This window comes from Sabethes cyaneus, chromosome 2, assembly GCF_943734655.1.
Source record: "Sabethes cyaneus chromosome 2, idSabCyanKW18_F2, whole genome shotgun sequence".
Classification (NCBI taxonomy): Eukaryota; Metazoa; Arthropoda; class Insecta; order Diptera; family Culicidae; genus Sabethes; species Sabethes cyaneus.
In genome coordinates this window covers 49482768-49507957 of record NC_071354.1, presented here as the reverse complement: position 1 = coordinate 49507957, position 25190 = coordinate 49482768, and the positions used below count along the sequence as shown (strand labels likewise).

Genomic DNA, 25190 nt, shown 5'->3' with positions numbered 1-25190 from the left:
TGTCAAAATTCATGAAATCACGCCAGCAGTTCATTTTTATCCATTTTGAGTCCATCTGACAAGTTGTCCCCTGAGTGGCCATTCCGAGGACAACTCATCAAATGGACTCAAAATGGATAAAAATCAATTTCTGGAGTGATTTCATGAAGTTTGACATACATCTTGCCGAGTTTTCTTTTTATGTCAAACAAGCTAGTGGCCATATCGGGCCCATCGGTAAGTTACTCCGGAATGGTCATTCCTAGGATAACTCGTCAAATCGACTTAAATGGACAAAAATCATTTCCTGGAGGGATTTCATGAATTTTGACATACATATTGCTAGGGTTTCTACCCAAACATGTTAGTGGCCTCAGGGCCCCATGGGAATCTGCTACGAAGTGGCCATTCCGGGGATAACTCATCAAATGGACTCAAAAAGAATAAATTTTAATTCCTGGAGTAATTTCACGAATTTTGATATACATATTGCTAGGGTTTTATCCAAACATGTTACTGGTCTCATGGAGCCCCACAAGAACCTGCTCCGGAATGGCCATTGCGAAGACAACTCGTTAAATGGACTCAAAATGGATAAACATCAACTCCTGGAGTGATTTCATGAATTTTGATACCAATATTGTGTGGTTTTATTGACAATTGTTCACATTTGTTTTGCATCCGAAATATGGTCCCGGAGATCCGGATTTATGGGAACCAGACGTGGTTCCAGGCTTGGTAAGTCTCATGCCCTAAAAATAGACAAATTTTCCAATCTTTTGACGGTTCAAGATCCAAAATCGGTCAAGAATTGATAAAGCTAGAAGCATTTCATTTCGGTGGGTACCCGGGTACCCATCCGAACACTTATGGGTGTTAAATTTCCCGTACACATAACGGTTAAGGGGTGCATATTATACTACCTTATCTTACAGGCAATTGTCGACGTGTGGTTTATATTTTTGCTTTGAATCGTGTGGCCTCGAAAATATGCCCGCAGCATGTCTATTTCTTATGCAAAGAAGCGACAAACGATAGGCAATTAGTGTCCGTCGCCATACAGCTTCGTGATGTTTGAATAAAGAAACATATCTACATGCTGTGAGAACTATCGAGCGATCACCGTTCTCAATGCCGCTTATAAAGTGCTGTCCCAAATCATTTTCCGCCGTCTATCACCAATTGCGAATAGATTTGTGGGAACTTATCAAGCCGGCTTCGTCGAAGGTCGGTCTACAACGGATCAAATATTTACACTGCGGCAAATCCTCCAAAAGGGCCGTGAATACAGAGTTCCCACGCATCATTTATTCGTTGACTTCAAAGCCGCATATGATACCATCGACCGGAAAGAGCTATGGAAAATCATGGACGAGAACAGCTTCCCCAGGAAGCTCATCAAACTGATTAAATCTACGATGGATGGTACGCAGTGCTGTGTTCGGATTTCGGGTGGATTGTCAAGTTCATTCGAATCACACAGAGGGCTTCGTCAAGGTGATGGTCTTTCATGCCTGCTGTTCAACATAGCGCTACAAGGTGTTATGAACCGAGCGGATATCAACACGCGGGGCACGATATTCAACAAATCTAGTCAATTCGTCTCCTTTGCCGATGACATGGATATTATCGGCAGAACATCTGTGGCGGTGGCTGAACAGTACACCAGACTAAAGCGCGAAGCAGAAAAGATTGGGTTAAAGGTAAATACGTCTAAAACAAAGTACATGCTGGCCAGCGGAACCGAGGCCGAACGACACCGCTTGGGCAGTAGTATATTGATCGACGGCGATGAGTTTGAGGTAGTCGATGAATTTGTCTACCTTGGCTCACTGGTAACGGCGGACAATGATACCAGCCGTGAGATTCGGAGGCGTATTATCAGCGGAAGTCGTGCTTACTATGGGCTCCACAAGCAATTGCGGTCGAGCAGACTAAGTCCCCGTACAAAGTGCACCCTGTACAAGACGCTTATTAGACCGGTTGTTCTCTACGGGCATGAAACATGGACAATGCTCGAGGAGGACCTGCGAGTGCTCGGAGTTTTCGAACGACGAGTGCTAAGAACGATCTTCGGCGGCGTACAGGAGAACGGAGTATGGAGGCGGAGGATGAACCATGAACTCGCACAGCTCTATGGCGAACCCAGTATCCAGAAGGTGGCTAAAGCTGGACGGATGCGATGGGCAGGGCATGTTGCAAGAATGCCGGACAACTGCCCTGCAAAGATGGTGTTCGCCTCAAATCCGGTAGGAACAAGACGACCAGGAGCGCAGCGAGCAAGATGGTTAGACCAGGTGGAGCGAGATCTGGCGGAGAGTACTCGGTGTCCGAGGAATTGGAGAGCGGTAGCCCTCAACCGAGTTACATGGAGAAATTTTGTTCAACAGGCTTTGTCTTAGGACGGCAAGCCACCTAAGTAAGTAAGTAAGTAAGTACCTACATGCTGTAGGGGGAAGTCCTCTATGCTTGGACACTTAAGGTTTTCTGATAAAACTCAATAAATCCCGGCTTTGTTACATCTATTTTTCCTATAATGTGCAGCAAAATAATATTATAAGTAAAAAAAATACAAAGCAGCAAAATTTGTGCAGCAAGTTTAAATTTGAAATTAGAAAATATTTTGTGTATTAATTAGCTCAAACCGAAAACTGTCCCCTATGCTCGGATATGACCATTTGATCTATTAAAACCTGCATCAATGCCAATGGAAGAAAAAGTTCTTTGAACACTTCAAAACTCCAGCACAAATCGTGTGAGTCCAGTCTTTGCAGGTTTGCTGGATAACAGTTGATTAAAGTTTTATCCACATAAAATGCTTGTTGAAAGTGCTGTTAATGCGGAATGCATTCGAAAATGTGCGCGGCAATACCACTTACAAAGTACGTTGAGAAGTTGGTATCAAACTGATATTTTGCTGCATTTTTTTCTAATTTAATATTTATTTCACATAGGAATCAAAGTTACAGCAGTTGTAGGTTATGTAAGTATATTTCGCCAATTACTTTACTCTCCGGTCATATGAGACAAGCTGGTGTCCGGTCATAGAGGACACTACACAGTTTCAAACAAATAAGTTTTTTCTTTAAAATATTCTATGTTCACTTCAAATTTATGCTGTTTCGGAAAAACAACTTTTTCTAGCTAACGTTTAGAAATATTGCTTCTTTATTTATTCAAAACATCTGCATCTGCATTTTCATGAAATTTGCTCGATTTTTTTTGTTTTAAATAGTTGAACTGTTGACAGTTTTAATTTGTTTACCTTTTGAAACAAAGACGTCATAATCAGGACACGATGGAATATTGCAATTTACTATTGTTGCAGTCTTTCCGAATATTTTTATCAGGCTTTGTTTTGGATAAATCTCAGTGCCCGGACATAAACCCTGAAATCCACGAAAATATGATGCATGGGCACGTTGTACTCCCGTCATTTCTGGATAATTTGCTTAGATAATTTTTCCAAGCTCTTTTTTTGCGGTGATATGCATGAAATGTTCAATTTTGTTACCTACATTTTTGCACAAGACTTCAATTTTGATTAGATTCTAGTAGTGTATCGATGCAAACCGTCGAACGTAAGATACACGTTCAGGACAGCAAATTTGTTTAGATTGGTACAAGGAGAATGATTCATAACCTGTTGGGACGGTGGGACCCTTTCACTGTTTTCCAGAGATGGAAATGAATGAAATCGCAGCGTGTTTAGGTTGTCCCAGGCCTGGGAAATAAAAGTTTTCTTAAACGTGATTGATGGATTCATATTTGTCCATTTGTCAATAGTGAGTTTTAAAGTATAAATTGTTTCCACTGTATTTGTTCAATTTGTACCGAAATTTCTGACCGACTGATAAAAATACCTTCCGAATTGGTTCAGAAATTGCCGAGTTATTAGCACTTAAATCCGTGGTGCTCGCCTTTTCAGATTTTTACGTCACCCACCACACAAAAATTTTGTTGTCGAGCAAGCGCAAGAATGCCGATTATTAAGGGCCACTGACCCGCCCAGACAGAGACCTTAATTTTGACTATGTTCTTGAAAATATACTTTAAGTATAATAAATAGTATGGAGATAGCACCAACTGAAACAGTGGAGCAGCCTCCTGCAGTTCCGAACTGAAAGCTTGGTTGTAAATTTTTCATTAGAAAATTTTTACATTCCACTAAAAATAGTAACGTAAGATCTCTGTCGCTATCTACCCTGCCTTTGCTACGGCCGAACTTTGCTACGGGTTTTGCTGCGAGAATTTAGAAGGAGGAGGGAATGGATGGTAAAAGAAATGAGACATCATTGCGAGCCAAACAAATCAGGAGGAACGAAAGCGCTTCTGTGTTACAGTTTCATCCGCACATGGTTGTTTTTTCTTCGTTTTGTTTGGTTGTTGTTACATTTTCCCTAGCTAAACTTAGGTACTAGCACCTAAAAGTGCAGACTCACTCTCACTGGAGGCACTTTAATACGATAGGGCACTTGCTGCCTAGTCTTTTACTTTCATCTGAACCATACAGAAATGTCTGGTTCGCCGATGGGGGGAATACAGGCTCGAGAGAAAATGTGCCTTCCACCACCACCGTCACCCCGAATTGCGAGTTGGCACATCCGCACAAGCGGTGGAAGCGAAAACCTGGAGCCTCTTCGGTTCGGTGTGACGGTTCAAGGCGCGACATTCTCCGAAATAATGTGACGCTAATTCGTATAAATGAACGGTGTAACAGGCAATTTTCTTGATTAAACAATCTAATGCATTATGCTGCCCGGGTGAAAATGGTGGTTGTTTGAAGTTATATTCAGCAACGGATGCTACTTCATGTTGTTGGTATAATGATTTGCAAGACATCGAATGTTAAATTGAGCCATTCAATGATGTAGATAATTAAAAATATTGCAAAGATTTGAAAGAATGGAACTTACCATTCAGAGGTTTGATGTCTCCATTAGAGTGGTGAGAGGAAGTGCTAGAATTGGGCGTGGTGGAAACTGTAGACAGCGGCGATCCGGGTTTGATATCCTTGGGGGTCGTATTACCGGCGCTAGATTTCTGTTCGCTTTTCACCGACGACGAATCCGGATTGTTGTTGTTATTATTGCTGGTACTGCTATTATTGTTGTTATTATTGCTGGACACCTTCTGCTGTGCAATTCGCTCCTGCTTTCGAAATTTTGCCCTTCGATTCTGAAACCACACCTGAAAATATATAAGAAAAAAAAGTTAAATTAAGATAAAAGTCAAACTTTTGTAACAAGCATTGAAACAATAAGATTGCCAAAAACCTACAACCCACTTGATATTCGCAATTAAATTCGACAAACAATTCATCGTTTATTCAGTAGCAAATTTTTCTGCTCTCCATCACCAACCTAGTCCGGGCAGATCATCGTATAGTTTTCCACCTGCAGCGTATGTCCACCCAGGCAAGGGTTGCATGCAGTCTGTCTGGTTGGAATCACGTCACGTCGCCTGCTGAATTGCAAATTTATAGCCCATCCTGAACAGCTCATAATCCGACACCGCACTTCATTTCTAACACCTCTCATGCCAGGACTGCTCGGCCATCAACTCGGTCCGGTCATGTGGTTACGGGGGGATACGTCGTCGTCCTAGACGGTGGGCGGGCAGGCGTACGTCATTTTCTATACAAACTTTCAGCTCCCAGAGGATCAACTAATTATTTAAATTGTTTCAGAGATTATTTGATGTCAATGTTTTCCGGTCGAATTCCGACCAACGTCCGTTGCTTAGAATTGGACAGTCCGATGCGAGACTTTTTGCGACTGTGCTGCTGTGCGTGTGCTTGTGTTCATCTGTCCGACTTGTGGTTTCATAATTTATTGGTTCTGGGGATTGGGACTATGCGGTTTTGTTGTGGGGATGATTTCATAAGCTCATAGACGAATACACACACTGACGTATGCAAACGAGCATGCTGCAATGGCTAGTCGCCATTTTTGTTCACCCCTTGCTGCACTGCTTTCCAATAAATAATAGAGTATGAGTTTTAGAGAGCTCGATGGCTGACTCACCCCACCTTTCCGAACTCCGTGTTCGTCAAATTATTCGCTAGCTGAACGGTCAATTTGCTTGGCCACATTAAAGTTTATGGCCGGTCGGTTTTCTATCTACTCTGAAGCCGCTTCCCGGCGTGCAATACACGGGAGTAGGGCATTATTGCCGTAAAATTACTCTCATTACTTACACTTGCACGTATCCGGTAAATATCCGCTCCATCCGCCGCGGGGTCACTGTTTTTGCACATATGCTCCAAAAGTTACGATTATTTGGTTCCTGTCCGCGGATGCTAGGTATAGCAGATGCGAACATTTTATAGAAAAAAAAACTCTCAACAGCAGCAGAAGCAGCTTTTCCAAAAATTATAATTTTCCACCGGTGGTTTCCGGTGGACTAGCAAAGATAAATTTTAATAATCATCCGTCCGGGCCGGGACCGGGGTTCCAGCAGGATGCGGTCGGAACGGTTCCATGTGTGGCCCATTTGCCGGTTAGAATATCAGACTAGCAACTAGCCAGTCTGCAGTGAGGTGGGAGGTTTTTAAATTGCTAGCATAATTGATTTGCGGTTCTATTTTTCGACCGCACAAAAGTAATGACGTTGCAGTTCGGTAAATATTATCCAATTAGCTTGAATGCTGAATCAGAAAGTAACCGATCGGTTATTATCTAAGAATAATGATTTAATTCAGGTTTAGATAAAATTTTATGCTGATTGGGGGGCTCAAAGTCAGCGTGCTGCTTCAGCCACAAATGCTGATACTGGTTTAGAAAAAGTAATTTAAAAAGCCGCTCATAAAATCAGTGTTTGGAACGACTCAACACGAGCATAATAAATGAAATGAGATATGTTAATAAAAAGTACTAATTTAATTCTGGTTATGATATCCGAGTAGGCTAGTAGCAAAAGGTGTGTTTTTCAAAAGCTGATAGTTTCTTTTTTAGTTTCAACTGCTTCAATTATTATTGCCATGCCTGTGATGTGTAATGATAGTGCTGTCAACCTGCAGTCAACGGCGCTAGCAGCTAGGTGGAAGGGAAACTTCCAGACAGTGCAGTGAGTGCAGAGGTAAACACAGAGATTAGCAGGATCAAGATAAGAAATATTAGCGATGGCCAAGTTATGGAGCTACCAACACAGCAGGAGGTTAAGAAGGTAATCAGTGAACTGAAAAACTATAAGTCTGCTGGGAAGGATGATATCCCGACTGAGCTTCTAAAGGCGGGGAGTGAGCAGCTGTATTACGCAATCCAACGGATCATTGTCAGGATCTGGGAAGAAAAACAAATGCCGGAAGAGTGATTGGATGGCCTCATTTGCCTTATTTTTTTGAAAAGGATATCGACTCGAGTGTAAAACTATCGCTAAATTATATCTAACGGGTGACAACTCAAATTTTGGAATTTATACACTCGCCCCTGTACTCAACAACAAATGACCTCAGAGAAAAGAGAGTATGTATGTTTTAGCTCTCTCTCTCTCTCTTTTCTCTTTTTGTCAACGTTTTTTATTTTGTTTCTGCTTGCCCAGTTTTGCTTAAAATGGCGTCGAAACAAGAAGCATTTCGGGAGCGCGAGAAGCGAATGTGTAGCGGCTTCGACTGTTTACCGTATCTCAAGATGCCCAACAACTATTTGCAAGTGAGGTAGTTGTAGTAGTTATATAATGACTCTATGTAAAATTAGTAGGCCTAGATAGGATAACAGAAATATATGATTATTCTTAGTTAACCAGTAGATGAAGTTAGTTGTGTTTTGTGATTTGCTACATTGGCGACGAGAAAAAAAAAATTTACACGAAAAATTGACTGAAAATTCTTCGAAAATTGAAGGAAATATTGAAGCAAGGCGTGATATAAAAGCAAAGAAAAGAAGTTGAATCAGTTGGAAGACGAAGCATTTCAAGAATTTTTAAGAAAAACTTGGCGGAAATTTTCAAACTTATAATTTCTAGTAACTCTTTCAAACCAGATAGTTCTGTTTTAGATGAAGTACTCAATAACTTTGAAGATGTTCCAGAGAATAAAGAAAAAACAGAAGAGGTTGTTCGAAAACGTCAGAAGCGAAAACCTGGATATTTTAATGACTATAAAGTTTATAAAATAAATAGACAGTAATAAAAGGAAGGAGAGATGTAGTAGTTATATAATGACTCTATGTAAAATTAGTAGGCCTAGATAGGATAACAGAAATATATGATTATTCTTAGTTAACCAGTAGATGAAGTTAGTTGTGTTTTGTGAGGTTTTCGTACTTTCGAAAACAAGCCCTCTGGTTTGGCTATCAATTGAGATGTGCCAGACGAATGTTTGAAGAAAATTTTGATCCGTTTCTACAAAAACATCATGCAGGTGGACAAGGCGTGTTTTGGCCGGATAGAACATCATCGCGTTAGCGCCAAAAGAAAAACAGCACAATCGTTCCAGAATACCCATTCGATCCCATTTGTACCCAAAAACCACGACCCGACAAATCTGTCTCAGTGCGCCCAATCGAAGATTTCTTCGGGATTTTGAGTTCCTTGGTGTACAAAAAGAATTGGAGAGCCACGAATTGCAAACACTGGATTGCTAGAATCAAGAGATGCATTCGCAAAGTTGACATGACGGCCGTACAACGCTCCTGTTCGGGCATCAAACGGAAGCTTCGCCGAACAGCCAATTACGGACCGTTTTCGAATGTACACTAATTTTTTTTCCACAATGGACAATGTATCTTTAATTTTGGTAGATCCGATCTTCTTCATGTATCTTTGCTTTTTTTTGACATACTGAGAAAAAAATTCCAAAATTTTAGTTGTCACCCGTTATGTATGAAGTGCTCTCCGTTAGCGGAGTCCTTCGTTGGCGAGTACCAAGCTGGTTTTCGTGAGGGTCGCTCCAGGACGAATTAGATCTTTATCCTGCGTTAGTTACTAGACAAGTTTGGGCAGTACAACTTGCAGAATCATTATCTGTTTGTGAAATGAAAGCCGGGGTACAATACAGTTAAACGAAATGAGATATGGCAGACATTTGGCTCAATTTTGATTCATTTGACAGTACCGTCTCAGCGGAGCAAAATTTGGCAAAGTTAAATATTTGTTCTAATGAACTAGTTATTATCTACGATTTTACTGAATCAAGATTTGCTGTAACTTTTGTATTTACGGTGCTACAATGCTGCTAGCTCATTAGTAGCTCAGTGAACGTGAACGTTCAATGTCATGTCCAACTTAATTCTAATTTCATGTTCAATTTAAAATGCAATTTCCAGCTCAATTCCAATTAAAATTTAAAGTCTGACTTTGTCCAAAATCAAGTCTTATTTCATATAAAATTTTATGCCAATTCAAAGTCAAATTTCGCATCCAATTTCAAGCCCAATTCAATGGAAACATGAAGCTCAATTTTAAGTCCTATTTCATATCGAATTTCGAACTGAATTTTTTTTTCGTTTCATATCAAGTTCCGTTTCATGTCCCGTTTTATGCCACATTTTAAGGCTAATCTCAAGTCAAATTAATTTTAAGTTTCATTCCTAATCCAATTTTAGTTTCCATCTCTAGTCCACTTTGAGTAAACTATCAATGTAAGTTGTATTTCAATTTCGAGCTCAATTTTATGTCCAATTTTTGATTCAATTTTCAAGCTTAAGCTAATTTATAATTTCTTGAAATCTTTCGTGTCTAATTTCAAGTCATCCGAATTTAAGTACCATTTCAAGTCTTATCTAGTCCGAATGTCCTGAGTTTTTAGTCTTATTGGCCACTATTTGTGCGCTATGTAAATTATTTGCAAATTAACCATTGTTTCTTTACAATGTAGTGGAAATGAGTGGTGAACTTTGGTGAACTAAATCTTTGAGATTAACCCAACTTTGTATGGAGGAAAATTATTTCGAATTTAGAGGCAACTTTTATAAGCAGATGAAGGGAGCCCCAAAGGGGAATTCCCTGTCCCGGACAATCCTGGCAAACATAGAAACTAAATTGAAGGAAATGAATGTCTTACCAGATTGTTGGTGGAGACATGTAGACGACTTTTTTTTTTATTTTAATAAAGCAATAGGATATTGATGTTCTCTTGAAAATACCCAAAATTTCCTCAGACATATTAACTTTACATTCGAGAAGGATCAAAACAACAGGTTTCCATTCTTAGGGGTCGTTGTTATAAGAAATTCCACAAATTTTGATTTCGAAATTTATAGGAAACCCATCAATACTAAACGGATGAACATAATAGCCTCTTTTCACCACAAGATTCATCGTGTGAAAACTCTCCCACTAAGTAAGGAAGTAAAAGAGACCGAATTAAAATATATTTTCGGATCGCCATGTTAAGTGGCTATAAGCTATTTTGAATCAAAGAGGAAGTTATTACGTGGACGCTGGATGTTGTCGAATCTCTTGAAATTTTTAAAGAAAATTCATTCAATTTTCTAAATGATCAGGCGGGTGGTAACATTCACCGCTTTTCTACTTATTAGGTGATTAAAATTGTTTGTTTGTTTTTGGAACAGCGCAACAAACACTTTGTGCACCAACCAGTGTGATTTTTCTGATATCTACCTATTAAGCTTATCGTTTTAAGTTATTTGCGTAAAATCAGATTCGCCATGCTACGATTACTTACCGTACCTAGTTCATAAATTCAAATCTCAAGAACCAAACAATATGCTGTACGAGCAAACAGTTCCCTATGAAAATGTAAGTAAATTTTCTTACTGCTCCTGGAGAAACAAAACGGAAAAGAGCTCGGAGCAAAACTCGACAAAAACTGGAGAGAGAGAGAGAGAGAGAGAGAGAGAGAGAGAGAGAGAGACAGAGAGAGAGAGAGAGAGAGACAGAGAGTTGAAATGAGAAACGGGAGAAAAATATAAGAGGAAGACCGGATCAGACGTAAACAAAAAATGTGGAAAAGGAGTTTAACGTTACAGAACACAAACGATAAGACTGGAAAAGAGGAAAAATTTACCTGAAAATGAAAAACGGAACAAAAAAGAGAAAAACAAGAATAAAATCACGATTGGAAAAATGGTAAAGGAATAGAAAAGAAAGTGGACAGAAAAAGGAGAACCGAAAGGAAAAACGATACAAATAGAAGGAAGATGAGACAGAAAAGAAAACAAAAATGTTACAAAGAAGGTGGAAAAACAAAGAAGAAAAAGAATCGAAATGGAACCGAAACCAAGAGAATCCAAAAGGTAAAGGAGGAATAACGAGTAAGAACAAAGAAAACCGATGTAGAAAACAAGGATAACGGAAAAAGATGCCAAACGGGATATAAAACGAGAAAGACGGAACAAAATGAGAATGGGATGGGAAAATGGGACAGAAAACGAAAAAAATAAAAACACGATTCACAAAACAGGAAAAACGGACTAAGGAAAAAGGTAAAACTGGAGAGAAAAAGACGTAAAACGGATGAGCAACGGAAATATGAAGCCAAAAACAGGATAAACGTGATAGAAAAAAACGGGGTATGTAAATGAGGAAAAACGAAACGGACGAAGCCGAAAAAGTGAGGAAAACCGGAAACGAATAAGAAATGGAAAAGAGATAAAAAAGACGAAAAACAGGAAAGAATGCTACAAAAAAATGAAATAAAAGCAAGAGAAAAATCAGAGCTTGAAAGCCCGAAAATGGAACAACGAAACAATAAACACGGGACAGATAAAAGAAACACCAGGAAAAAAAACTGAACGAAAAAGAAAAGTGAGAGCAAAAACCAAGAAAACGATACAGTCAAGGAGAATGACGCATGAAAGTGGTAAAACAGAACTAGAAAAAAAGTTGGGACAGAAAGGAATTTCAATTTCGATTTTTAATTCCATTTTGAACATAATCGCAAATTGAATTTCATGTCAAATTCCAATTTCAAGTAAATTTTGAGGTCTGATTTCAAATAGAAACTTCAAATGCTCTTAAGTCCGATTTCATGTCCAATTCCAAGTAAAACTTCCAGTCGAAGTTACTCAAATTATACAAATTTGAGTCCAATTTCAAATCCAATTTTAGGTCGAATTTGCGGTTATATTTAAAATAAAGCATCAAATTAGTTCAAATTCAAATCTAGTTTAATATCCAATGGCAAGTCCGACTTTCGACTTTAAGTCGAATTTCAATTCTACTTCTAGTCCAATTCCAAGCCTAATTTCTAGTCAAATTTTAACTTTGGTTTTAAACCCAATAGCATCCGCAAGCCTAGAGTTTTTAACCTAATCGGCTGGTGTTGTGTCCAAAAGTGACGATGATTCGTCGTGCTGCTCCCGAGCACCATTCAATTCGTTTTGTAATTCTATTGACGTTGGCTGGCTTGGAATGCTCTTTTACGCGTTCATTTTGCTCTGTTGATTACTGTATGTCGCTCTAATTAGGTTAACTATGTATATGGGGGTGTATTGGGCAAAATGGACTATTCTTGCATTTCGCACAGTACCTATGGAATGGATGGGATTTGATTCTTCTGATTTTTTGACAACATTTGGAAGCTATTTGAGTTCATTTCACGGGCGGCAAAGAAGTTTTTATATTGTTTGATTAGCTTTTATCATAATTTTTGAGGATAATTGGGCAAAACGGACCACTTGCCGAAGTCTGCGCAGGATGAAACCATTACCAATCGATTTCCTGCATTTTTTACATAAGAATAGGTATCTTGTGCGTTGGTAGCAAAAGAGCGCACTGTTTGCTGCCAACGGGGTAGTCGCCGTATAGCGCTGTATAGCGTTCAGCCCTACTGAAGTCCTACTGGACTGATCGGCATCTGGCTGTTAAAATCGGAGAATCAGTATCCAGCGAGTTTATTGCTACGTCTGGTAATACACAAGACAATCATCTAGGCCCACTCGTCTTCGTGCTATACTTCAACGATGTAAATTTTTCCTTACGAGGACTCAGGCTTTCCTTTGCTAATGATGTGAAGATCTATCTCGAGGTCAAAAAGGTAGAAGACACCATGTTCCTGCAACAACAAGTGGAGAGCTTTTCTAGATGGTGTAACGAAAGTAGAATAGTGCTCAACATTATCAAGTGTTCAGTTGTGTCGTTCTCCAGGTAAAACCAGCCAATCCTTTTCATCTAAGTGGTGAACTGATCAAAAGAGAGTGCTGAATCAAGGACCTGGGAGCCCTCCTTGAGTCACAGCTCACCTGCAAGCAACACATCAGTTACATCGTTGCTAAAGCATCCCGCAGTCTTGGCTTAATAATGAGAACTGCGAAAAACCTCACTGGTAGACAAGAGTTGGTACTACGCGCTTGTCCGTCGCGCTGGAATATTGCTCGGCAATCTGGTCCATTATCTCAACGGCGTTGATCGGTTAGAGAAAATCAACGCAAATTCATTCGATTCGCCCTCCGTCACCTGCCATGGAACAACCCGCTCCAGCTACCAATACCCTAGCAACCAGGAGAAATCTGTGCCGAGCAATCCTTGTAGCTGATATCATGATGGCGAGGACCGACTGTCCATGGCACCGTTTCGAAGGATAAATCATGCAGCTACAACGAGTTTTCAGCCAAGTGTCAGCTGGGTTTGACTTTCGCCTAACTTGTAGGACTATTAGTGACAACAATATGTCTGTTGGGATAAACAAATAAAAAATATAAAAGACATAGCAATGCTTACTACGACAATATTGCAGAGAATAACTAATTCTACAAGTCCCCAAACACATCTTTTTAAAATTCTGCTTGGCAGTAATCAAAAGTGCAAAATCGAAGTGAAACGAGCGTGCCAAGCTTATTCGGCAGTCTACCTAAGCAAAGCTAGGCTTTGCTTTTGCGTATTAGAATTTTTTTTTTATTTTGCTTGTAGACGTTTGGAGTAGATTTTTATAACTTTTGAACTTTGTGAACAAAATATTGTCCCAGAAAAAAGGAATAGAATAAAAAACGAATGAAAATCTGAAATTGAGTCTGCATGACCCTCATGAATCAATAATCGATTCTTTTTAGTTTTTATTGGCGGATTTGAAAAAATATTCCAACAGGCAAACTCCAAACACAGAACTTTATAAAATTCATGGTATCTCTAGCACTTTATTAAGAAATCTAAATGCTATTATTAGGAACCTAGCACAGGCGTAAATGAGAAAATTGATTCGAAACATACTTCCAATCCAACGTCGTTCGAAAGTTTTCTGAATTTTAAAGTATCATATTTTCCTTGGTAAACGACCCTATTCTAGCTATTCCGGACAACAAGGGGAGGATAAATGATTTTCGCTGCCAAAACACCGCATCACAACACCACCACAGCTTGCCATTGTACTGTCGGTAGCAAGGGACGAGACGAGCCGAGGTTTGCCGTTCCCTGCTGATTAGCTGGCGTAGAAGCTGAACAGTAAACAACATATGAAGAGAATTTAGTTTGGCTACCTACAGGGTAACTGGACTGAACTGCCACAGTCGAAGATGTTGTCCCCGAGATGTTCCGATTGATAGAAAATAATGAAATAGGAATTTTTTCAGATGAGATGATACCATTTTTTAAAAACAACGTTTAATAAGCAATGAATGAAACATTTAAGCTAGTTTGTTACGTTTCACTGCTCGGGACGCAACAACCAACAACACGGTGGCAATAGTTGCAAAATAAATTGAGTAGGGTGTCGCGCTCGACCTTTCGTGATGAGATGTAGTCGTTCCTGTTAATCGTCAAATAATACAGTTCCGCACCCTTCTCGTTCCCTGGCTGCCTGCGTTACGGTCAGGCGGGAACAGGTTTCCATTAGGTCGCGTCGGTTACAAGCAAGAAGTAACTGTTGCCAATTTTCAACCGGTACCTCGACGCTCCTCGGAAGCGGGAGGGTGGAAAATCACTTTCCGTGCTGATGGTTTCCGATGTTTATTCAATTAACTCGGCACGCTAGTGCCGATAGAGCCTTCCCCGTCATTGTTGTCGTTGTCCTCGTTTACAGGGGTGAAGGATAAACGATTTATTAGGGCGCTAAATCTATAAAAAAAAAGCCAAAGCTTGCTTCGAGCAAGTGTGAAGAATCATTAAAAGTTTGTTTTTTATTCATTGTCGGTCGTGTTTACAAGCAGATTTCCGGACGATTAATGACAGCGGTGCGCGAAGGTGCCGACAGGGGCTTTTTTAGTGTTTTCGTTTGACATCTGACACTGCTTAGACGCATATGGGATGCTTCTTCTATTATTTCGTAGTGCTAAACTATGTGGACAGCTATAAATCTACTGAGTTTGGATGACTGCATTTGTTCGCACTTTGTCATTATATTAGCGAGCCTTACATATGAACAACGGACGTCTTTTGGCAAAAAGTTGCAACCCCGTGATATAGCGAATAGCAATACTTTTTTATTGTTTATTTTTGTCAGCTTTATTTTTAAGCAGTCTAAAAACACTTTAAATGGATTATACCAAGGTCATTTTTACTAGTCTATTTACTGAAATTATCAAATTTGGAGTAACGAAATTGGACCTTAAAACGGGTGGCAACGACCCCTATCCGAAACACTGTTAACCAACCCTATTCCAGTGAACCATTCAACTGGTCATATCAAACAGCGGATGATGAAGCAAAAATATTGGCACAAGTGCTTCGTTATTCCCGCTAAGAGGATAAACAATGCTCTGCTAACTTCTCTATTTAGTTTATTGCTTTTCCCTCTGTCGTCTTCGTCGTCGTCGTCCTGCCCGAGTTCTGATGCGTTGTTTCCGCTTCTGATTATGATGTCGCCTGTGAGCGGTAAACGAGGGGTGCGATATCCTCCGGATGACAGTTATTGTTGCCACTGACTGTACCTACTGTTCACCTTCAGGCCAATGCAATGCTCGGTGTTTGCTCGGTTGCGCTTGTGACATCTGTTAACTTTTTCGGAGCATTCCGTCCGGACTGAACCGCGAAGCGCAAGTAGCCCGGGATTCCATAAATAATCAACCAAAATCGATACATTGCCCAAGCGGATCGCATTTTATTATTGTGCGTACGTGCGAGTTTTAATGGTCGTAAAAATATTTATCGCTTCCATCCATGGATTCGTGGTGCCATACATTTTAAACATTTAGCAGCAAGTTTTGATGTTTTTGGTACGGAAAATAAAACTTCTTCCCAAGCCCAATAATTCAATCAAGTTTCTTCTACAGCCAGCGCGGTGATCCTTCGCTCTAGTGAAAGCTGAGAAAGCGTGGCCGTAAACTATAAAAATCGGTGGTTTCTTTATGACTTTACACCCGGTCCCGGTCCGATCCGGTCGAGGATACGGAAAACCCGCTCAACAACCCATCGCAACATGACCCAACTTGCGATTGCTAAAGATTTTTTCTTCTTCTTAATCTGAAGACCATTCCCATCAAATGCAAATCGAATTACGAATCGAATTAGTGCGATTGCCAGAGTGGCTCTCTGTATGTATACCTAGTTCGATTTTTACACTTGTAAGGGTTCGGTATCAATTATTTATTCGGGCTGCGGATAAACATTTCCCGACTGAAAAGATTTGCTCCGGGAGGCACTCCTCCCCTGCGGGGTGGTTGGATTCTTTTTATTCTGGATTACGCACTTTGGTTACGTTGATTTATTTGCATATACGTAGTTGGAAAGCAACTTGTAATATGCTATGTTAAACACCAAACTACTAAGTATTCGACCATGGAGTTATTGCCTTAAAATAAAACAAAGTCAAACAAAATTTTGTGCTAATTTTTAAAAGTAGTATTCGTAGATTTTATCCTTAAAATGGTTCATTTTTACTGGTAGTCGATCCATTTTCCAATTTGTTTTGCAATAAAACTGCTGTCCAAGCCATATAAGAAACTGAAACGCCGCTTTCCTAACGGAAGCTGCAAATTATTTGTCCATCTGAAAATAATAAACGCCCACACAGTAAACGATCTCGTTTTCAACGGTTTGATGAAAACAGTTACCGTATTACTGTCAGGCGACCATTTAGTGTATTATTATTATTTACAAGAATAGTCCACTTTTGTGAAGTTTATAGTGACCCGACAGTGCAGTGGCAGTAGCGAGACAAGGTTATACATATTATTATGACGTTAATGAGTGACGTGTTGTGCCCACGATGTGCATACCTATACGAGCGTTTTGAAATTGAGTGCGAAATTATCTGCTCGTAAATCTTCGTTCTTCTGTCTAGCCCGGGGAAGGTCAGAAAAACTTTTCATCTTTAAATTCTACGTTTCCTTTTTGTTTATGATGACATATTAGGCATGAATAGAGGCGTATCGCAACCTAAATTCTTAGATAAAGAACGAAAAAATTATGATTAGCACAAATTTAACATATCAAATACTAAAAACTGTTAAATGCAACAACTCTAAACGGTATTAAAATAAAGCTATGAAAATTTAAAAAAGATAGAAACGAGATTGAAAAGTAGATGAAAAAAATATACATGCCAACGGCAACATCAAAACAGAACTGCCTTGAGATTTTTTTTTCAAAGTGACAATATTAGAATCAATTAATTCAGAGATGGTTCGATCACGTTGGCTCAATTTTGATTCATTTGACAGTACCGTCTCAGCTGAGCAAAATTTGATAAAGTTATATATGGGACATTTGTAGAACTAGTTATTATCTACAATCTTGCTGAATAAAGTTTTACTGTATCTTTTGTATTTACGATACTACAATGCTGCTTCCGCATTAGTAACTTAGTGAACGTTCACTGTCCCGGGTAAATCTTATGAGAGAAGTAAAGTAAACACATCAGATTCAGATGGCTTAATAACTAGTTCTACAAATGTCCTACACATAATTTTGTAAAATTATGCTCGACTGAGACGATGACAGTAATGAATTAAAATTAAGTCAAGGTGATCGACCCATGAATTAAACTAGTATTCAATCAAAACTAGGTGTGACTTCAGATAATATTTAGATAAAGATAAATCGAAATTGTGGACCTAAATGCGATAAAATTGATACAGCTAAAGAAGTACTTCGAGAAATATCGCTGCTGCTAAGTGCTGATTCCAAGTAACAATTTTAAAACCGCATGGTTTATTGCGGTATGAATCTTTACTTCTGATTTAATCATGATGTTGCGCAATATGCTGATGATACGAGTTAATAAAGCATATTTAATGTGGTAGCATATATTACACGATAAAACTGGCGCTACGCATCTATTCTCAATGTTGCAAATCGAGCGGGAAGCCAACGATGCCTGCTCTCACGCGAGAGGGTATGAGATGAGTATGATTTAACACTTACGCCGCTCACGCATGGGTAAGACAAACAGCAGTGTGTAGACATTCTGGTACCTACATACTCGCGAACGCAAAGTCTGATATCGTCTGTCTGCATAGCTTACTCGCGAGTCAAATAACTCGTGAGCAAGCAATTGCCCGCGATGGCTAGTGGCCCACTGGGATACAGATTTTGCATTACTTTTTCTTTCTTTCTGCATTCTGGCCTTCGATTCTACTCATGAGCGGGAGTGCGAGCCTTCACGAGTAATCGGTATCAGCACTTCGGGCTGCAATGACGAACGAGAGCGAGAGTCCGAAAGGAATGCTGGAATACCAATCAAAGTTGATCTGATAGCGGTTGCTTGTCAAACCGAAATTAAACTAATATGGTAACACCCTGACCAAACAGATTCAATACAGCTATTGTGAGGAGTATTTGAGTTCAACGTCGAAATCATTTTTTATGCGAGGCCATAGTGCCGTTTTGTAACATTCTTTTTTAGTCGCCGTAGTAAACCGTGAGTTGCAGAAAGGAAGTTATTATTAATCTGTTTTTATGCCAGAATGTAACTAGAATGATTTTGAACCCTGAAACCTGAATTAACTAATTGAATATATTTTGACGTAGAACTACGTCTTACGGCAAGGTGTCAATCCAAAATTTTGAAGTCAAGCCAGTCAAACGTCACGAAAGAATGAAAGATTTTGAACGCTAAAAGCTCCTTTAATTTAAAACGAATTTTGATGGTTCGTGTACCATTCGATTCATAACAGATGCAGCAATTGTATGGTTTTGTTGAAAAGATTGTTTTCTAGTCGCTACATTTCACTATGTATCTATCTGTCTATCAACGGAAATTTTCAAGTAAAAATTTTCTTATACATTTGCCGTGTCGACGGACGACAATTGCATTCACTAAGCCTGTGGTTTTGGTTGTGGCTGCTGCTGCTTCAAGACAGAGAAGTAGAATAAACTTTCAGCGGTTGCGTAGCTCTGCCTTCTTGACATGTAAAGACGATTCGGTTTATTTTGCTAGCTACATAACGTTGCTAACAGGCGACATATGCAGTCATGGATTGGGTAATGTAAATCATTTTTCATGCATTGACGGCAAGGGGTTTCCAGTAAGGCGTATAAGTGCGTAGTAATCAGAGATTACTTTTGTAATCATTTTCGAAATAATTAGGTAATCAATGGTAATCAGTAGAGTAATCAATGATAATCTTAAGTAATCATTGGTAATCATGATTAATTTATAGTAATCACAAGAGTTTGATTACTGGTAATCAGAGGTAATCAGTAAAGTAATCAAAAGTAACTTTTTTCAAAGGTGCGTAGTAATCATTGCTGTTGGAAACCCCTTGTTTGACGGTTGCAACCGCGGAATGAGAGAGCAGACAAGAGCGACGGCAAGCTTGCTTTTTGATAACTGTCAGCACGGACAAACGTACGCCTAATATAGTATTATTTGAATTTTGATTAAGTCAGATCAAAAAATGGGTCTTATTAATGCCAAAAACACATTATTTTGAAGATTTAATTTTTTTCCTAGAATTTTGTTTTTTTTTTTTTTTAATTGTGGATATTATCACTACGACCAGCATTTTGATCTATTGTGATTTTATCCAGGTGTTGTTCCGCACTTCGTTGTTATTGCAGTATCGCTATAGTGTGAGCGAACTGCTTATTATCCGTGCTTTTCGGTGTGTTTTTCACCCCTTTTTCCCTCTACGCTTCTTACTACTTTTCAACCAATCTAGCTCTAGAGCCGGGAAGTGCGGAGACTAGTTATAATTTGTTCTTGGACAAGAGGCTTCATTCGCACCTCGAGCAAGTATCATTCTTATAACCAGCCCCAGCTAAAGGCTTCATGGTCGGTAAAGCAGAGTTCAGCACAGAGTGAGGGTGTGTTTTGTGTGAATGTATGTGTTCCTTACTACTACTTATTATGCATTACCAATCTCGTTCCTAGAACCAGGAAGTGGAACAAGCTATAATTTGCCCTTGAACAAGAGGCTTCATTCGCACCTCAAGCAAGTACCACTCTTATAACTTGCCCTGGCAAGAGGCTTTCATTGTTAGTTAATGCAGAATGCAGTAGGAAGGATGTGGAGGGGCCTGAGAATAAACCCATGCTAAAGTCACTTGACAGCGAATGGCCTGATTCTACTAAGATTCGAACCCACGACCGCTCGCTAGAATTTTGTTAATAGGAGCACGCTGGGTGCGTGAGGGAGAATTCTATTTTAAAATACAGCAATGCACAATGGGCAAAAACGAGCTTGTAATCCCAAGTATTAGAAGCCGCTGGTTTGGAATCTTAAAAGATACCTATTCTTAAGTAAAAAAATGCGGGAAATCGATTGGTGATGGTTTCATCTTGCGCAGATTTCGGGAAGTGGTCCATTTTGCCCTATTTTCCCTAAAAATCATGATAAAAGCTAATTAAACGGTATAAAAACTTATTTGCCGTTCATGAAACGCACTCAAATAGCTTCTAAATTTTGTCAAAACATCAGAATAATTAAATCCCATCCATTCCATACTGTGCGAAATGCAGGTATAGTCCATTTTGCCCCTAAATTCACCCCTAAATACATAGTAAAACCTAATTAGAGCGATTAAAACTAATTCAAAGACAGGGCTTAAACTCGAATAGTACCAGTTTACTCGAAAGACATCAGAAGAGTCGTTTGTCATCGATTTAGTAGCGTGATGAATTCACAATCGGTCCGTTTTGCCTGATTCTCTCCTAGATCTACAAAAACACGCTCTTTTGCTGTTGCGTAAAAAATCGCAATTTTTCAACGATGATGTCTTTGGAGAAGTTTATCAATATAATACAGCGCATCTTTTCAAGCTATCAAGGTAATCTCATATTCATCTATCAGCGTGATACAAACTTTTGTTTTTTCGAATTCGTCCAAAAAAATTTTATATTCAAAAAAATTATAGAACACACTAAAGTGAGCAACTTTGCTGAATATAGTAACTATCTATCTTTTGCTAGTTGCGAGATATCATGATTTATTTAAAAAGTACACTTGAAAATCAATTCTGTACAATAACTCCGCATCCAAGCAATTTATTGCTTTCAATTGTTCTCCGAAGTTATTCAGTATGATAAAATACACATTTCTTTTGAAGGTTGTTTTTGCCTTTGAGTTAGTTTTAATTGCTTTAATTAAGTTATCTATGTATATGGGGGTGAATTGGCAAAATGGACTATTGTTGCATTTCGCACAGTATGGAATGGATGGAATTTGATTCTTCTGATGTTTTGACAAAGTTTGGAAGCTATTTGAGTTCGTTTCACGGGCGGCATATAAGTTTTTTTACTGTTTTATTAGCTTTTGTCATGATTTTTGAGGGAAAATAGGGTAAAATGGACCACTTTCCGAAGTCTGCGCAGAATGAAACCATCACCAATCGATTTCCCGCATTTTTTTGCAAAAGAATAAGTATCCAGTAAGATTCCAAACCAGCGGCTTCTAATACTTGGGACTACGAGCTCGTTTTTGCCCATTGTGCAATGGTTCGCTAATTGAGAGTTCGTTAATTGGATGTTCATTAGTTGGGCCAAGCTCCAACTTAAATGCGAAAATTCTATTAAACTTTTAAGTTAAAACGGCAAAAAAAATTTAAAATTTTTAAAAACTGTTAGTCGGTCGTCGGTCCAATTAGCGAATTAGCTAGAGTGTCGTCGTGACCCAATTAACGAATTCAGGCTGTAATCCGAAAATACAAAATACAAAATGCCTACCAAAAATACGATATAGTTATTTAGCACTATTATTTACTTAACGCTATTTTACGACACACATAGGTCAACAGGGTGTGAAAAGTTTTCTTTGATATTCAAGGTTTCTTCACAAAAACCCGTCCAACACCAGTTACGCGAGCTAAAGGGTTGTGTCTAGAATACAACCTTTCTGATTTTTTTATTTTCTGTATTACTCTTCTCTGACTCTGTCGTGGTCCAACGTAAACTTTTTTTGTAAAGTGAAGAAGCATTTGGTGAGAAAAATGGTAAGGGGTGCGGCGGTAGTTTAATTACCTAAAACGCTCGGGTACCATCCGAGAGAGTATGGATTGGAGTTCCACCTGCCATTGAATGACCCGATATATTTTTGGCCTCATATCGAAATTTTCCAATTTCATCATTCATTTTGTTTTAATAACTGGTGTTCAAGAAATTCCAAATTTTGATGCAGCTTTAATTTTAGCCTCGTATCATTGTAATATGCACAATAAAATTTAATGTGCATATGCTGCACAACTGCAGAAACTGCTAAAAGTTATTATATATTACTTAATTGCCCGATGTTTTGTTTTGTATGCCAGAAGGGCATTGGGTTAAAAGGTTACTGCGACCACTTGCCCGATCTTACTCGGGCCCCTTTGTCTCTCAGTCACTTGTAGGCACGGTGTTCAAAATACCGTTATTAAAAAATAAAATAGGCCATTTAAACGGAAAATGCCAGTTGGTTTGAATTGCCATCCTACACCTCTGAGCCAATTTTTGAAAAAATCGATCGACGAATTTTTGAGTTACGCCCTTTTGAAGTTTTAAACGGCAGATTGCTCATATAAAGTTAATAAAAATCCTTAATGACACTTCCAAAATGAACGTAAATCACAGCCGGTATTGATTTTTCATGCAACATATGCCCATTGCCGACCATTTTAGGAGTTGTACGCTGTATTGGAACTAACCGGAAATGTTCCGGATTAAGTTATCGCTGTGGAAAATAGCCAGTATCGAACATGAACAAATACTTACCATGCGACACCTCAAATTACGAAAGAATTTAAAAACTAGATCACTGACAGTCAGATCAACTACCTAGCACCACGTTGGTTATATATGGACAAGTTCCGGGGACTTCCGGGAACACCCAGACAAGTGGCCAATTACGTCCATGAACAAAAACATATCGTGCGATACCTTAAATCACACTAGAATTCAATAACTAGATCAATGGAAGCCAAATCTGCTATCTAGGGCTAGATTTGGTATGTCTGGACATATTTGGGGGACCCCGGGAACCCCTGGGAAGTCAATTACACAATGTGGTACATTTTTGATAATAAATACATGTTCGGAATTGGCCATTGTGGTTCTTGGTACTCAATTTGGCTTACTTGGATCTATTTTAAAAGTTTTAGTCTGATTTAAGGTGTCGTATGATGAGTTTTTGTTCATGTTCAAAATTGGTCATTTCCTAGGGTTTTCCGGAGTCCCCCTAACATGTCCAGATATGACCAAAACTGAGCCTAGATAGCAGATTTGGCTTCCATTGATTTAGTTATTGAATTCTAGTGTGATTTAAGGTGGCGCACGATAAGTTTTTGTTTATGACCAAACTGACCACTGGTCTGGGTGTTCCCGGAAGTCCCCGGTACTTGTCCATATATAACCAACGTGACGCTAGGTAGTTGATCTAACTGTCAGTGATCTAGTTTTTAAATTCTGGCGTAATTTGAGGTGTCGCATGGTAAGTATTTGTTCATGTTCGATACTGGCTATTTCCCACAGTGATAACTTAATCCGGAATATTTCCGGTTAGTCCCAATACAGCGTACAACTCCTAAAATGGTCGGCAATGGGCATATGTTGCATAAAAAATCAATACCGGCTGTGATTTACGTTCATTTTGGAAGTGTAATTGAAGATTTTTATTAATTTTATATGAGCAATCTGCCCTTTAAAACTTCAAAAGGGCGTAACTCAAAAATTCGTCGATCGATTTTTTCAAAAATTGGCTCAGAGGTGTAGGATGGCAATTCAAACCAACTGGCATTTTCCGTTTAAATGACCTATTTTAAATTTTAATAACGGTATTTTGAACACCGTGGTAGGTGTACATTCTTATTGTAGCTTTCAACTGAGTATCTTTGCAGATTTTTTTTCGGTTTTGCAGTCAAATTGGCTGAAAAGTTTTTTGAAATTGTGATATTTTGTGATAATTGTATACAAAATTCTAATGCAAAAACGGTAATAGTATACTACAGTAGTTCTTACAATTTTCTTGACACGTTTTTGTTTCAGAATGCTAGCACCGTATGAAAAAGTGACCGTTCATGCTCAACTGAATAGTGCCGATAGATGAAAAACGATATTTTTCTGAAAGCATTAAAGTTATATTAATCGATTTTTTTGTAAATGCATACTGTTTTTAATAGAATTCTTGAAAAACATTTAATATAAATCGAAACGACGGAAATAGAATAAAACCGTTCGTTTTTATCGACAATTAGACTGCGAAGCCGAAAAACAAAACCCTGTAGGTGGTGCATGTGTTGTTACGAAAGTTCTTATAATGCAAGAAAGAAAACCCGTTTTCTTCATTTAAATGTGTCTACTCGCTTTGTCAGTTCCCCTCCTATTGCCCCTAGCAACTTGTAAATCTGTCTTCTTCTCGGCAATCCCTATAAATCGACACAAAATCTTTTTTACGTTTTTAAACCTTCCCCTTATAAGAGGCCACCCTATTTCCCCTTTCAGAAATCCAGCCGCTTGTCCAGCAACTGCTATCGTTCCAAATGTAAGGGAAACGCGCCTCTTTTCCCATTTGAACCTTACTCCCTCCTTCTAAGAGACTGACTCCCTCTTTTGTCTCTCTTTCCCTCCCTGCGCTGATTCTCTTATGCTAAAAAAACATGTTTTTGACAAACGACGTTTGATGGAGAACCGTCCAGACGGTCGATCCGTAAACAAAGCCGTGGGTACAAACGTTCTTAAGAACTTGACCCTTTTTTATCGACAGACTTTGCAGCCGGTTATCATAGTACAGGAAATTTGGGGGGTAGTGCATAGATCCTATTGACTCTACCGCAGTACCACCGCTCAGTCAAGATTTGAACATACGACGACTGGCTTGGTAGGCCAGCATCGTCCCCGGAGCTAACTGGGCGGGATCCGTAAGCACGAACCTTATAGATTTTACGCCTTCCTGTATATCTCACAAGGAACAAAAAGCGCAAATTGACGTAATATATACTGATTTACAAGCAAGGTTCGATCGTATTGA

The 25190-nt window shown here is 39.0% G+C and overlaps 1 protein-coding gene across 1 annotated transcript in view; it reads right to left on the bottom strand.

Annotated features, from left to right (window-relative positions):
• Positions 1-25190, bottom strand: part of LOC128735397 (paired mesoderm homeobox protein 2A-like) — a 117749-nt gene that overhangs the window by 6991 nt on the left and 85568 nt on the right. The window contains exon 3 of the mRNA XM_053829882.1: positions 4896-5169. Within this exon, the coding sequence (XP_053685857.1) occupies positions 4896-5169 (274 nt within the window). The remainder of the gene's footprint in view (positions 1-4895; positions 5170-25190) is intronic.